The sequence below is a fragment of the Caretta caretta genome, chromosome 7 (genome assembly GCF_965140235.1).
Source record: "Caretta caretta isolate rCarCar2 chromosome 7, rCarCar1.hap1, whole genome shotgun sequence".
NCBI lineage: Eukaryota > Metazoa > Chordata > Testudines > Cheloniidae > Caretta > Caretta caretta.
The window spans coordinates 105,962,879-105,977,503 of record NC_134212.1 but is presented as its reverse complement, the minus strand read 5'-3'; the positions used below and the strand labels follow the sequence as shown (position 1 = coordinate 105,977,503).

Below are 14,625 nucleotides of genomic sequence, written 5' to 3'. Positions count from 1 at the left end.
GGCAAAGACCTTTGTGCTGCCACACACCATGGGGTGTGGAGATCAGGGCCGGCTCTAGGCACCAGCGAACCAAGCAGGTGCCTGGGGCGGCAAATGTAAAGGGGCAGCAGGATGTCGGGCTCTGGGGCGGCGATCCGCCCGCGGTGGTGGCGGGAATTTGGAAGTCACTCTGTCACAGAGTGTTTCGCGCTTGGCGGCAATTCCGCGGAGGGGACGTGACTCTTCTTCAGTCGCTAGCAGCAATTTGGCGGCAGCACCATCACTCCACCTCCATGTTCGGTGGGCAGGATTCCACCTCCCCATTCGGCTGCAAGGTTGTTTTTTTTTTGCCGCTTGGGGCAGCAAAAACGCTGGAGCCGGCCCTGGTGGAGATGGCCCTCTGCACATGCCCTCTGCTTTTGAGGAAAAGTTAGGGTGACCAGATGTCCTGATTTTATAGGGACAGTCCCAATATTTGGGGCTTTATATTATATAGGTGCCTATTACCCCCAACCCCTGATTTTTCACACTTGTTGTCTGGTCACCCTAGGATATGTGTACTGTTTCTTTAAATCTATAGCAGGTTCTAACCTAGGCAGAAGCTCTGCAGTGAAGCACAGAGAATAGCTTTGGAGTTAATTTTTTTTTCTTGTTGTAATAAAGTTCCATGTTCAGTGTTAAGAGAAAGTGACTTCTTCTGTAATTCTTTATTACTGTAACATGACAGCCCACACCCTCGAAACATGGCATTTCTAGAGAGATTCCAGACTTGTATTCCTGTGTAAACGGGGTGGGGGAAGAGTCCAGCATTTGAATTTTATTTCCAACAGCACAGAGCACTAACTAAACTTGATCTGATCAGTTCCTTGACCCAGTGATAACCTGTCTGATTGCAAGGAGCTAGTATAATTTGGTGCCTTGAGGTTTTTTTCTCACTGGTAAACTCTCCAAGGTTTGAATCAAGTCTCCCACTGGCTAGCAAGTTTGGCTATCTTTTCCTTTAACAGAGCATAACTCAGCAAATGGGTATTCCCTGGCTCTCTTTGCCAACATGTGTTCTCATTCGAATAAGGAATATTCCTTGTGTCTTTTTTTTTAAAATTAAAAATGGGACAGTACCTCAGGTGATACAACAGCATCTTCTTATATAGACCTTTGGGCAATAAATAGCCACTTTGGCTGCCCTCCCAGTCAACAGCAGCAAGGAACCAGGGAAGAGAGTCAAGTCTACAAATCCCCTTCCCACCTACCTACATCAGACCAGTGAGCAGCCACTCTGGGACAACAGGCCACACAGCCCATCCAAACCACGATGAGGCCCATCACCCTGCCAGAAGCGGCTACTAGGGTAGACTGTAAAAGGCCATTAAACCACCTGAAGTCCTACAGCCATTATTGCAGGCAGCAGAAAAGAGAACTTTCACCTTCTGATATCGCCAAATGTTCCCAGTACTAGACTTTCTCCTTTTGACTCTAACATCTGCTTCTATCACTTCCCCTGCTGATGTACCTCACTCCCCTACCCATCATCCATCATATACTTCTCCCTCACCATCTCTATTTTTATCCTCCCTTTTCTATCACGTTCTATCCACCTTCTCTTTCCCCCATTAACTCATCATTAGCACCCCCATTTCCCTATTCCCTTTTTACCACTCTTACTTGCTAGAACAAACAAGGAGGAAGGAAGGAAAGTAGACACACATTAAAGGGTACAGTCATTTAGAAAGAATAAAAATATTTAAAAATAAAACTTAACAACCTGACATCACTGTGGGCCAGATTTTCACAAGAGAGTTCAGCATCCAGAAGTTCAGATGGTGACATCTACAGTCAGATTAAGAGAGCACTGCATGTAACATGCTGAAGTGTTCTCAAAATCTGGACACCTATTTTGGTGCCTACATGACTGTGTTTGAAAATTCAAGACCTATGTGTTCAGAACTAGCCAAAGCAATCCCATAATATTAGTCACTGTTATCCTTCCTCTCCTTAAATCCCACTTGTCAGTCATCCCTCCTAGTCAATCATCTATTCTGAAGCTAAGCCCTTCAGAGCTAGTACCGCCCCTCACACTTGCTCTCTGTGGTGCCACACGCATTTGTGATGAATAAATGATAGCTAGCAACAACATAATATTTTCTTCCTGATGCAACAAATAAAACCAAGAAAAATATATATACTGAGAACCCTGTACTAGTTCAGCTTTCAGATAAACTTGCATGACATAGCAGATGTACATTCATCTGGACAAAGATTTACACCATCTCTTTTAGACAATTTAAAATGTATTCGCAAAAAGAAAAGGAGTACTTGTGGCACCTTAGAGATTAACAAATTTATTTGAGCATAAGCTTTCATGAGCTACTGCTCACTTCATCGGATGCATTCCGTGGAAAAACCACTGAATGCATCCGATGAAGTGAGCTGTAGCTCACGAAAGCTTATGCTCAAATAAATTGGTTAGTCTCTAAGGTGCCACGAGTACTCCTTTTCTTTTTGCGAATACAGACTAACACGGCTGCTACTCTGAAACCTGTTAAAATTGTATTGCGTTTTTCCGAAAACCATAAAAGCATGTCTATATAATGGATAATTATTAAATATTGGAAAACAGACAGGAAACTTAATATCAGCAAATTGCACACTGGTTTAGATAATCGTACTTGGGTACACAGGTTTACTCATCACTTAAGTGGTAATGATGAGGGTTATCAAAGTGTGTTGTCCTGCTTTATTGACATGTGTAGTTTAAGGGTGTGGTAATTTGCTACCTTCAGATTAGTTTTCCATGTACACAATACTGTATAAACAGCATGCATTTTATCTTTTTTCTGTTTAATTGCTTGCTCTAACTATTATCATGTCCCATCATCTCTTCTTTTTCCCTTTCTTTCTTGAGAAAAAATGAACAAATTTAGATCCAAACTTTAGAATCATAGACAGCAAAATAAGCATGTACTTACAACCAGAGAGAGTTTCTTCCTTGTGTGATAATGCCAGTGAACTTTGTTAGCCTTCGAGCATCTAGTTCAATCCACTGGTATGGGTCATTTCGTCCTGCACACCAAGCACCATCATAAAAATCATTTTCATTAACACCTGCCTGAAAAGAAGGCAAAGCTGTCTTCATAAATCATCATTGACAACTCAAAAGCCTTTCATGGAAAAAATAAGAGAACATGAAATCATCATTCATTCCATTCCTTCCTTTGGTTACACAGATGTTCTAAGACTCTGATGGAGTGCCCCTTCTCAGGACCTATATACATTGGGAAAGAAAACATCATGGCCAAAGTGGAAAAATATTCTAAAATCATTTAAAAAGCCAAGATCCTGAAATACAAATTTAATTTAGGGTTGACTGGCCTGATTTTGAACAGGGCTTCAACCCAACCTACCTTTCTGTGCCAGCAGTCTCAGAAAGTCTCTGTCCAGCACAAATTACCCATGAAGTCTTCTGAGCTGTGCAAATGTCTCTGTGATAGACTGACTCATTTAGAGGAAAGACTCCCCTGCTGTGGAACCCTTGCCTTCTCCTACTAAAGTAGTTTTGGAGAACAGATAGTTCATGCAAATGGGATCAACACATTCCACTACTTCTGATTCGCAGGGACATTCATCTCCATCACTGGGGACATCCAGGCCTCACAACTAGTCAGGGTCAGAGATTATATCAGAATTTAGGAATACCTGATGCCTCATCCTGCACGTAAACCACTAACCATAAATGTCTCACACTTACTGTATTCTGCCAATAAATAACAAACATACAGTTTCCCAACTTTTTCAAATAAGGAGGAATGACTCAGAACTGGCCATAAAAAATCCAGATGAATGCAACTGAATCTGAAGAAATTGCAATTAAGCAATAACTACCTGATCACAAAAAGAAAAGGAGGACTTGTGGCACCTTAGAGACTAACAAATTTATTTGAGCATAAGCTTTCGTGAGCGACAGCTCACTTCATCGGATGCATTCAGTGGAAAATACAGTGGGGAGATTTATTTACACAGAGAACATGAAACAATGGGTGTTACCACACACACTGTAACGAGAGCGATCAAGTAAGGTGAGCTATTACCAGCAAGGGGTGGGGGGAACCTTTTGTAGTGATAATCAAGGTGGGCCATTTCCAGCAGTTGACAAGAACGTCTGAGGAACAGTGGGGGGGGAGGCGGGGGGGGCGGAATAAACATGGGGAAATAGTTTTACTTTGTGTAATCACCCATCCACTCCCAGTCTTTATTCAAGCCTAAGTTAATTATATCCAGTTTCCAAATTAATTCCAATTCGGCAGTCTCTCGTTGGAGTCTGTTTTTGGAGTTTTTTTGTTGAAGAATTGCCACTTTTACGTCTGTAACCGAGTGACTAGAAAGATTGAAGTGTTCTCCGACTGGTTTTTGAATGTTATCATTCTTGACGTCTGATCTGTGTCCATTTATTCTTTTACGTAGAGACTGTCCAGTTTGGCCAGGGTACATGGCAGAGGGGCTATGTACTAACACAGCTCCTCCTCTGAAACCTACCTGATCACAGGCCATCTCCTGGGAAATTATGGCCAGCCGCAATGTAATTATGTGTGGAGGCACTCTGTAGTAAGCCCCTGTGAATACCCTGCACCCAGGTGGTTATTACTATTATAAAGGACAGAGGCTCTTTGCTTTGTTCATAGCCATTACACACAGGCTTTTTAACACTTTTGTACCTCCTCCTTACTCTGTTTTACAGAAGTTATAAAGTGGACTTCTTTGCGGTCATGGCAATTCCAAGAATGGCTCACGAACAGTTTGTAATGCTTGGTATCTCCCAAATAACTCCCAAGAGCTAGCCAGGGAGACTTTATAAATATGTATTAAAGATAAACAGGATAAAACATAAACAATGAGGAGTCCTTGTGTCACCTTAGAAACTAACAAATTTATATGGGCATAAATTTTTGTGGGCTAAAACCCACTTCATCAGATACATGGAGTGGAAAATACAGTAGCAGGTAGGTATACACAGTACATGAAAAGATGGGAGTTGCCTTACCAAGTGTGTGGGGGGGTCAGTGCTAACGAGACAATTCAATTAACAGTAGGATACCTAGGGAGGAAAAATCACTTTTGTAATGGTAATGAGGGTGGCCCATTCCAAACAGTTGACAAGAAGGTGTGAGTAACAGTAGGGAGAAATTAGTATGGGGAAATGTACTGTGTATAATGTGTGTAGTATGGGGAAATGTACTGTGTATATATGTGTGTAGTATGGGGAAATGTACTCTGCATACACATACACAAACTCCCATGTAAAATATTTACATCAATTTAAACTTCCATGTATTTAATTAAGGGAGTTAAGGGATTAGAATTATGATTTAAGCATGGCCAAAAGTGTAATTTTTCAAGAGTTCATTTTTAAGCACGGATTCAGTAAATTTATAACTAGGAGGATGAAGGGATTAGTGGAAGCAGGGGAGAAGATGGGCTAAAAATCAACCAAAGTATTAAATCAGGCGATTTTAGTCTTTTAATTTGCATGTTAAATAACTACTTTAATTTTAGAGATTTCAAATTCTGAATCCTGGTCCAAGTCGGTTAGGATCTTTATTACAGACAGTTCCAAATCCCCAAATCTAAATGTTCTTGAACTTGGAATTTAAACTTTTCCAAAATTCCAGGTGTTCAGGGTTGGTGTGCTGATGCAGGCCACTACAGAGGTAGATTTCAAAGCTGCAAACTCAGATCTAAGCCTAGATCTGGATCTGAAATGTGTTTATGGAGTTTTGGTTATGGCTTATCTCTCAAATATATTGTTATTTATGAACCCAGCGCTGGCACATGGAATTAAATGGCAGCACTCTCAATGACTTCAGTAGGAGCAAGGACAGGCTTTATTACTGTACAATACATGCCAAAGCAAATTCTTTGCTGCTGTGCAGCCTAGTAAAGTCAATGAGTTAGCACAAGGTGTATGTCAGCGCAGGTTGTGACTAACTTTTTAGTTCCCTGATTTTGGTATGATACATTGTATTATTCAATGTCTCAATCCAATGGCTGAAAGTTGAATCTAGACAATTTCAGACTGGAAATGAGGAGTACATTTTTAACGGTGAGGGTAATTTTTTCTTTTTTACCAGATATGTTCTAGCAATTATTTGTGGGAAAGTTCTATGGCCTATATGTTGTACAAGAAGTCAGACCACATGATCACAATGGTATCTTCTGGTCTTGGACTCTGTACATCTATTCATATAACGTGGTATTAAAGTTCAACACAGGACCAAATTGTGCCTGCAGATATGTATCTCCCATTAATTAAAACACTTCTGTTGAACTATATCAGCACATTTTTTGAGGCAGTGGCCAAGTTCATAGGATTTTAGACAGTCCGGTGTCATGGGTTCTACTTCCAATTGTGCCATTGACTCATTGTGGGCTCTTAGAGAAAAGTCATTTAACTTCTGACTCAATTTCCCCAGCTGTAAAATTGGAATAGAAATGCTTGCTTACCACTGTTCAGCAGTTTGAGCTCTATCGATCCAAACATTTTATATAAGTGCTAAGTATTATTTTATACCATATATTGAATGTTATGGGCTAATATTTTTGAAATGTCCTCTAAAATTGCATCTGCAATGATTCATAAAAAATAATTTGTGAGCACAGCTAACTAGGAATTCAGCATATCATTGCTTGCATATCAAGTGCCTGTAAATTCAGCTGTTAGATGCTGAAATTCAAGCAAAATTGTGGGTGCAAATGATTGTTCATAAGGTACATGAGTGTAAATTTAGAAGTAAGGCTGAAGTTTCATAGAAAGTTCATCCATCTTTTTAATATGACACCAAAGCACATCTGATCTCAACTCATAATCATTATGGTTCTCTTCCCAAATACAAGAGAATATAAATATTGTCCCATATTATCACAATTCAAAGAGCCCACTTTTGTATCAGGGGTGAAGATATTAAGCCCTAAATGTACTAAAAATATAGTGGCAGAAATTTCAGTCTTCTGTGAAATCAACACCCAGTAAGTCAGCTGCAGTGCAAGCAACTATTTACACCTGTAGCAATCTATCCATGTTTAACTTGTACATAATTCCTAATGGGATAAGGACAACAGTAAGATCCTCTCAGGCAATAATTGTTTCACCACAGGGAGCCTGTAGATCTGAAATTGCTCAGGAGTTGTACTTTCAACCAGCTCATGTTCCTTTTAGAGTAGTTACTGCCAACATAAAGGAGTGGCAGTATAAAAACTAATAAATTAAGAAATATCATGGTGAATATTGCAGTACACCATCAAAAATATAACTACTATTTGCTTAAATATAACTGCAAAATGTCACTAGCATTTCTTTAGTATGAAGTAACTTAAGTATTTGTTGTAATAGTCAAAAATGATTGTGGATTTCAGTGTTTGCTCTATCCTGTAACAGTGACACAAGAAACAAGACTACACACAAACTCATCTTCTGATACTTAAAAGAGAGTGGAATCTACTGGGTGCATACTGGGTGAAATTCAAAGTTCTATGCACCACCTTCAACGCATTTAAACCTTCTAGCCAGAGTTTAAGTGGTTTAAGGGGCTGAAGTGCATAGATAATATGCTGATCCTCTGCCCAAGGTTGAGTTTCACTCTCTGATCACATTTAAGAAGAAGTGTGTTAAATAAATAACACAACTGCATACCGTACAAACAACCAAATGCACATAGTTGCACTCCTGCCTCAAACTTTAAAGCCGGTCTTCACGTGTAATTGACTTTAACCTCCACTCTCAATCATAAAGTACTTGTAAATTAATCTAAATGTCAAACTGAAACGTCAAAGACAGCATTTTTCCCAAATTTGGTTATAAATAAAAGTCTCATTTATATATTTCCCCAATATCACCAAAATTTAGAGATCGTAATCCTGAACTGAAGTTGAACATGAAAAATTAAGTGACTGAGAGGAAATCTGGGAAGAGTGATATCATCAACTTGAATATATTGGAACCTTAGGTGTTTTAGGCCAGGCTGCAAACTAGGAGTATCTGAAAAAGAAAAAAAAACTGCAGAATGCACTTTTACATGCACTGTCAATCACAGTAAGTGCTCCAAATGTTTGAGCTGGTTTAAGGGATTACTGACTGGTTATCTGGTCGTAGAAAGTGTACAATTTGAAGATTACTGGAGCTGTCTATTAGAGAGAAAGTTGTAGAAGAGAAATAGGTGGCACTCAAACAGGAAAAGGAAAAGAGATAAATTCCTAAGTTTCAACATTGTCATAGATTAGGTACTCTTGTGCTATTTATATACAAGCCTCCCAGAGTGATAGGATCATGAAAGTATTTACACCAGAAAATAATCAAAACAAACTTGAAAGTTCAGAAGAGAATATGTTTGCCAGAATTTACACATTACATGGAAATGGCAATTTACACAATACATGGAAATAGATATGTGGAATAAGACATTGCATCAAATAGAGTTATGACAGGCTGAAGCATTTGTTTGTGCGGTAGGAAAATAGATCAATTTTCTAAACAAAGATCTGAAACTAGAGAATGAAGAACACAACTGAAAAAATATTTTTGAAATAAAGAAGACTGGCCTTTGGGGTTAAAGGACTCTTTGTTGGAGAGTTCACTGCAGCCCTCAGGCGACCACCTAAAGCAGGGGTGGCCAACCCGTGGCTCCGGAGCCCCATAAGGCTCTTCAGAAGTTAATATGTGGCTTCTTGCATAGGCAGTGACTCCGGGGCTGGAGCTACAGGTGCCAACTTTCCAATGTGCCGGGGGGCGCTCACTGGTCACCCCCTGGCTCTGCCACAGGCCCTGCCCCCACTCCACCCCTTACTGCCCCTCCCCGAGCCTGCTATGCTCTTGCTCCTCCCACTCTCCCTCCAAGCCTCCTGCATGCCACAAAACAGCTAATCAGGAAGTGTGGGGAGGGAGCAGGAGGCACTGATCGGTGAGGCTACCAGTGAGCAGAAGGCGCTGGGTGCGGGTGGGGAGCTCATGGAGGGCTGCTGATGTATTACTGTGGCTCTTTGGCAATGTACATTGGTAAAATCTGGCTCCTTCTCAGTCTCAGGTTGGCCACCCCTGACCTAAAGGCTGAAATGCTTCAGAGGTGGAAGCCTGAGCTTCACTGTGGAGAAAAATGGAGCCACTATCTAAAAATTGGTACAGATATTACAGTCACAGCCAGTGGTGTCTGGAGAACTGCTGGGAAACAGCAAGTGGCAGCAGCTCATTTGCAGGAGGAAGAGTTGGACACTGATCAAAATGAGAGAAAGACCCAAGAAAGAAAGGAGTTCTGTGGCCCAGCAAAACCCTGTAACCTAGCAGACTGGAGACAAGAAGCCCGAACAAACAACCAAATGTCGTTATGGAAACTGTTCAGCCTGAGTGTCACTTGGATGTTCTGAAAGGAATAGTTGGCTGGAGCTCCTTTTCTGTTCACATTCCAGTTACAGGGTTTTGATCTAGTCATAAACCTGAGAGTGGACCCCTCTCCTATTTTTATACTTAAAGTAAACTTTCAAGCTTTAAACAAATCCATCACCATCCTGTTTGCCCTTTGAACAATACACTGATTCTGGTTTTGGTGAGTGCATTGGAGGGAAGAGACTGAAGGAACCATCTTGGAAGTAACTGCAGCCTGAATCAAATTACTTCATTAACTGGATTCCACTCTATTGGGCTAAAGGAAAGTGTCAAGCTGAATTCTCAAGTTTGGAAAGAATTTCACAGCAAGAAAAGGTCACTTCTAAATTAATGTTGGTAAATTCCACTCTCCTCAAAGCCATCTGATCCATGGCTCTGTTCTATCACTAACGTCTCAGCTAGAGTAAGTAGATTTCCTTTAAATATGTTCCTTGATTTGCTTAATCAGTTAATAAATATATGGAAACTGATTCACACCACATAACTCCAGTTTTATGCCGGTTTAATTCCTTTGACTTCAATGGATTTACACCAGCATACAAGTAGAGTAACTCAGGGGTGAATTAGGCCTACAATATACTTGCCTTTGGTCTCAGTGTCAAGATGTTTGTGTGACTGCCCTCAATCCTCTGCCAATGCCCCAAAATCAGACATTTCACAATTAATTCACTCTCTAATTTAAAGGAACTAAATAGCTCATGGTGGCACCGGGGTAGCCAGAGATCCCAATTACATATGGAAGACAGTGCAAGCAGGTTACAATATAAAATGTAAGGCAGTATATAGCAACAAGCATCAAACAAACATCAAACAGGCTGGAATAAAAGCGATAACACCATATAAAGAGAAGGTGGCCAACACAAGAGACACAAGAACATATATAAGTGGCTTCCAAATTGCTATATTTTTTGGTAGAAGTATCATTGCCTGGGAAAAGCTGCCTGGTGACAAATTACTTTGCTTTAAAACAGTGGTTCCCAAACTTTAACAACCTGTGAACCCCTTTCAGTAAAATGTCAAGTCTTGTGAACCCCCTCCTAAAAATGAATATTTCCAGGGATTTTCTCCTTTACCTGAGTATAAATTATAAAAGCAGTGATCTTGGAAATATAAAATTTGTTTTTATGACATGCTTATTTACACACTATTTATTATTAATTATTATTTATCATTACAGTATTTTTATTACATTATGAAAACGGCAACACTCTTCCAAGATCTCACTTTCGAAGCTTGTATCACTTTGAATAAGCCTGTTATAAGACAAGGCTCCTATGTTTCATCAAGGAGTGTCAGATGTGAAACAGCATGAAGATATTTAAGAAGCCAACTCAAAGAGTTCCTCCTACACAAACATTCAGGTCTTCAGCAGTCCAGACAAACAATGCACGTTACAACAAAGCTGAAACTTGTTCTTCATAACAATTTAAAAAACAATACTAGCTGCCTATTTAATTTTAAAAACAGCAAAAAATATCCACCTCCCTTCCCATTTCTTTTAAGGTGTCTTGAAGTTTAAATCTCCTCAGTGTGATAGATATGCTTGCTTTGATCTGCTTAGCTCTTGGAAGTCCAGGGGCTCCAGGCTGCTGGCCCCATGCTGCCCAGGGTCCCTAGGGACAGCTCTGTCTGCAATTAGGGAATTTTTTCCAAAGAATCCCCTGTAATATTTCGTGAACCCCAGTTTAGGAACCACTGCTTTAAAATGTTTTTTTCTATTCACCACGATCATTATTTACAGGCAAATAATGAAACAAAATGTTTTTGCTTCTCATATATCCTTACCGTCTCTTCTTTGTGCTCTGTTAACGCATTAGGGAAGATTCTTTTCCCTGCTCCGCTCCACCTCATCATCTTTACTTTATGGAATTTCATTAGGATTTGAATTCTAAGCAGCATAAAATTTAGAGCTTTTTAAAGCACAGAACAAACCCCACAACTTCAGAACTCTTCACCAACCCTATCCACCAGTGTAATTCAATATTTCCCTTCATTTGAATAATGTGAGCTGACAAGGTAGTCAAAACCTATAACCATCCATTAGCACTGTCTGCAGAACACTACAACCCTAAGCCATTCTACCACTTACAAAGAAAATTGATTTTACCTGAATATTAAGCCTTCCTCTGTGGGCCCCAAGGCCATATCGCTTTACTGTAGAAGCATGGAGCTGGAAATCAGTAATTTTTAATGTCTCTAAACCAAGCGGTGGGCAACCTGTAAAACGACAAAATTTTATTAAAAAATGAGGAAAACAAACAAATATATATTATCCAAAGCTCCTTTTGTATATGTGTGTGCGCACATGTGTGTGTGAGAGAGACCGAAATAGGTCAGATCCTCAGCTGGTGTAAATCGGGATAGCACAATGAAACCAATGAGATTCTGGCTGCTCCACTGAAATCAATGGAGTGATGTTGATTTTCATCAGTTGAGGGTCTGGACCTTTAAGTTTTCCTTAATAGTTCTTTTTCTTTGCCATACCTTTCCTTTGCCACAGATATGCACAGTATTTCCTGTCAAGTGCTTGTCGGTACAAAATGCCAGCAGAGTGGCCTTTTATTTTTTTCTTTTGGCATTTACTACTGTGTCAAGTTATGTTTTCAATTAAAGCACATTCTGGAGACTTCAAACATGCACACACATTGTACAATAGCATCTCTCAGAGAGGTCTGGGAGACCACACTGCAGAGCTCTGCTGGAGCAATGAGTAAGCACAAACAGGGCAAATTTGAAACAAGAGGCCACCTCTATAAGCTTCAAATGGTGCACAGTTTTGAACAAAAATAGCAGATGCCAGTACTGTACAGTACTGCAGCAAAATCCAGCCTTGAGATCTTACTTTGGAAGATAAGACATCAGAAAGATCCTACTGTACTTTTTTAAATCAGAAAAGTTCTAGTCGAAGGTACTTGTATGACCTCCATTACCACAGTATCTGCGCGCCTCACAATCTCTAATGTATTTATCCTTATATCAGCCTTTGGAGGTAGGAAAGTTCTCTTATCAACTTTTCATGGAAGGGAAATGGATGCATAGAGAGAAACAGTTCACATAGGAGTCTGAATCCAGGTCTCCCAATGCTAGTATTCTAACCATGACTAGACCATCCTCCCTTTCTGCTTTGATTTAGAGCTGTGAACACAGCCTTACATATGCCATAGCTACCAAGGAATTACCAATGCAGGGTTCAAAAAAAAAATAGAAAAATTCATGGAGGGTAGATACATCAGGATGGGGAGGGATGGTGTCCCTAGCCTCTGTTTGCCAAAAGTTGGGAATGGGCGACAGAAATTGGATCACTTGACGATTACCTGGCCTGTTCATTCTCTCTGGGGCACCTGTCATTGGCCACAGTCAGAAGACAGGATACTGGGCTAGATGGACCTTTGGTCTAACCCAGTATGGCTGTTCTTGTGTAGGTTCAGGTCTAGATTGAAATCACTCTTCTGAAATCCACAGATGTCTGGATTTGAGGATCTGATCCAGGCCCATCTCCAATCATTATACAAAAACTGACAGAAAGGACATAGGATTTCTTGTTCTCTCCCTTAGCTCATCCATGATGTAAACTCCTCCTAGAAAAATGGAACTGGGATTATGCTGCAGAACAAACTGTGCAAGTATTGATTTGCTCACCCTTAGAAAAAAGGTTTGGACACTTCATCAGCAATAGGGCTGGTTTCTGGTCTTGCTGAAGTCAATGGCAAAACTCCTGACTACAATGGAGACAGGAGTGGGACCATTAGAATGATAAACATTTAATATTAATGTATTTTTTTAACACTAACAATAGGCTCAGTGCTGCACATGAGACAAAATGCAGACAGACCCTGCTCAGAAGAGCTTTCAATCTAATTAACAGAAACAGAGAAGAGACAGGATGCACTGGGAAAACCAGAGGAAGGAGTAGCTTAGAGGGAATTTTGTTTGTTTTAATTATATTTCGTTATATATGAGTGTTTCATCTTATATTGTTCCCTAAACAAGATAAGCCTCGGGTTCTGAAAGACCTCTATTGGGAGTAAGTTACACGGCTGAGAAGAACCGGTAATAAGAACTCCCTGTCTCACTCCTACAAATTCAACCCTCTGGACAGATTTAGAAATCAATCTAAAGGCATAATCCTGCAAACTCTTCTGCACCTGAGTACATTCACATATGTAGTCCCAGGGAACAAAAGTACCTAAAGTTAGGCAGGCATGTAAGTGCTAGCAGGATTAGACACTAAGGTTGATGATAGAAGTGAATGCATGTGGCTTTTATCTTTGCAATGCTTGAAACTTCATAAAACCAGTGATACTAAAGTGTAGCATTTATAGTTTTAAGATCTTCAGGGCACAGACAGTATCTGCCTCTATGTTTGTACAGTACCTAGCAACAGGGGTCCCCATTTGTGATGATTAGGGTTTCTAGATGCTACCATAATATAAAAAGGTATATATATTAATAAATTAATAATATGCCCCATTTAAAGTGCCTTTCACACTAAGAGCCATGGAAAATCTCTTACAAAGAATTCTGAGAAAAGCAGTTACTTTCATTCAAAACTTAAGATAGAATTTCAACTATAGTCTCCATAGGTAAAGGCTAATGCACACAGTCAACAAAACTCGAAGTCACCTGAAAAAATCTCTCTTTAAGAAAAATAAAATATGTTGTCCCAGCTCTGGATTGAAAATTTTGACCTTAAATAAAAACATCTCATTTCCTCCACTCACAGTACCTCTTTCTCTGGCAGCTATGCCAAACTGGGAATGGAACAACATCATTCTTCAAATAAGTTTTTTGGCTCTGGCTTTACGTTTATCTGCTACCAACTATTAACTTGCTAATATTAGTGATGATCTTGGTGTCATCAAGTCTGTTGTTCAGAGCAGCAAATGTGTATGGGATTCGTGATGTTTTTCACAAAAGACAATCTTTGATTTTGCTTTAAAGTTGAGGGCCTATAATAAAGGATTTCTAACTTTTTAAGAGAGTCAGTTGTTTCACTTACATGTCAATTCCATCGACAACACAAATGGTAAGAAAAGTTTGTACCACTTACAGATTTTACCAAACAAAGGGTTTCAATCTATTAGTTGGGTGGGGGTGTGGAAACGGGAAAGTTTCCAATAGGACCTGGTCTAATAATCTTCAAGGTTCTGAATATAAGACACAGCAACCCATCTAAATTTGCCAGTCTACTACAGGTACAGATATTAAAAGTCCTTTATAGG

General features: G+C 39.9%; 1 protein-coding gene across 4 annotated transcripts in view; it reads right to left on the bottom strand.

The window, feature by feature from the left end:
• Window positions 1-14,625, bottom strand: part of CPXM2 (carboxypeptidase X, M14 family member 2) — a 106,365-nt gene that overhangs the window by 62,679 nt on the left and 29,061 nt on the right. For all 4 annotated transcript variants that reach the window (XM_048858723.2, XM_075131033.1, XM_075131034.1 and 1 more), the window contains 2 exons: window positions 11,511-11,620; window positions 2,946-3,085 (listed from right to left, as the gene is read on the bottom strand). In XM_048858723.2, the coding sequence (XP_048714680.1) occupies window positions 2,946-3,085; window positions 11,511-11,620 (250 nt within the window). The remainder of the gene's footprint in view (window positions 1-2,945; window positions 3,086-11,510; window positions 11,621-14,625) is intronic.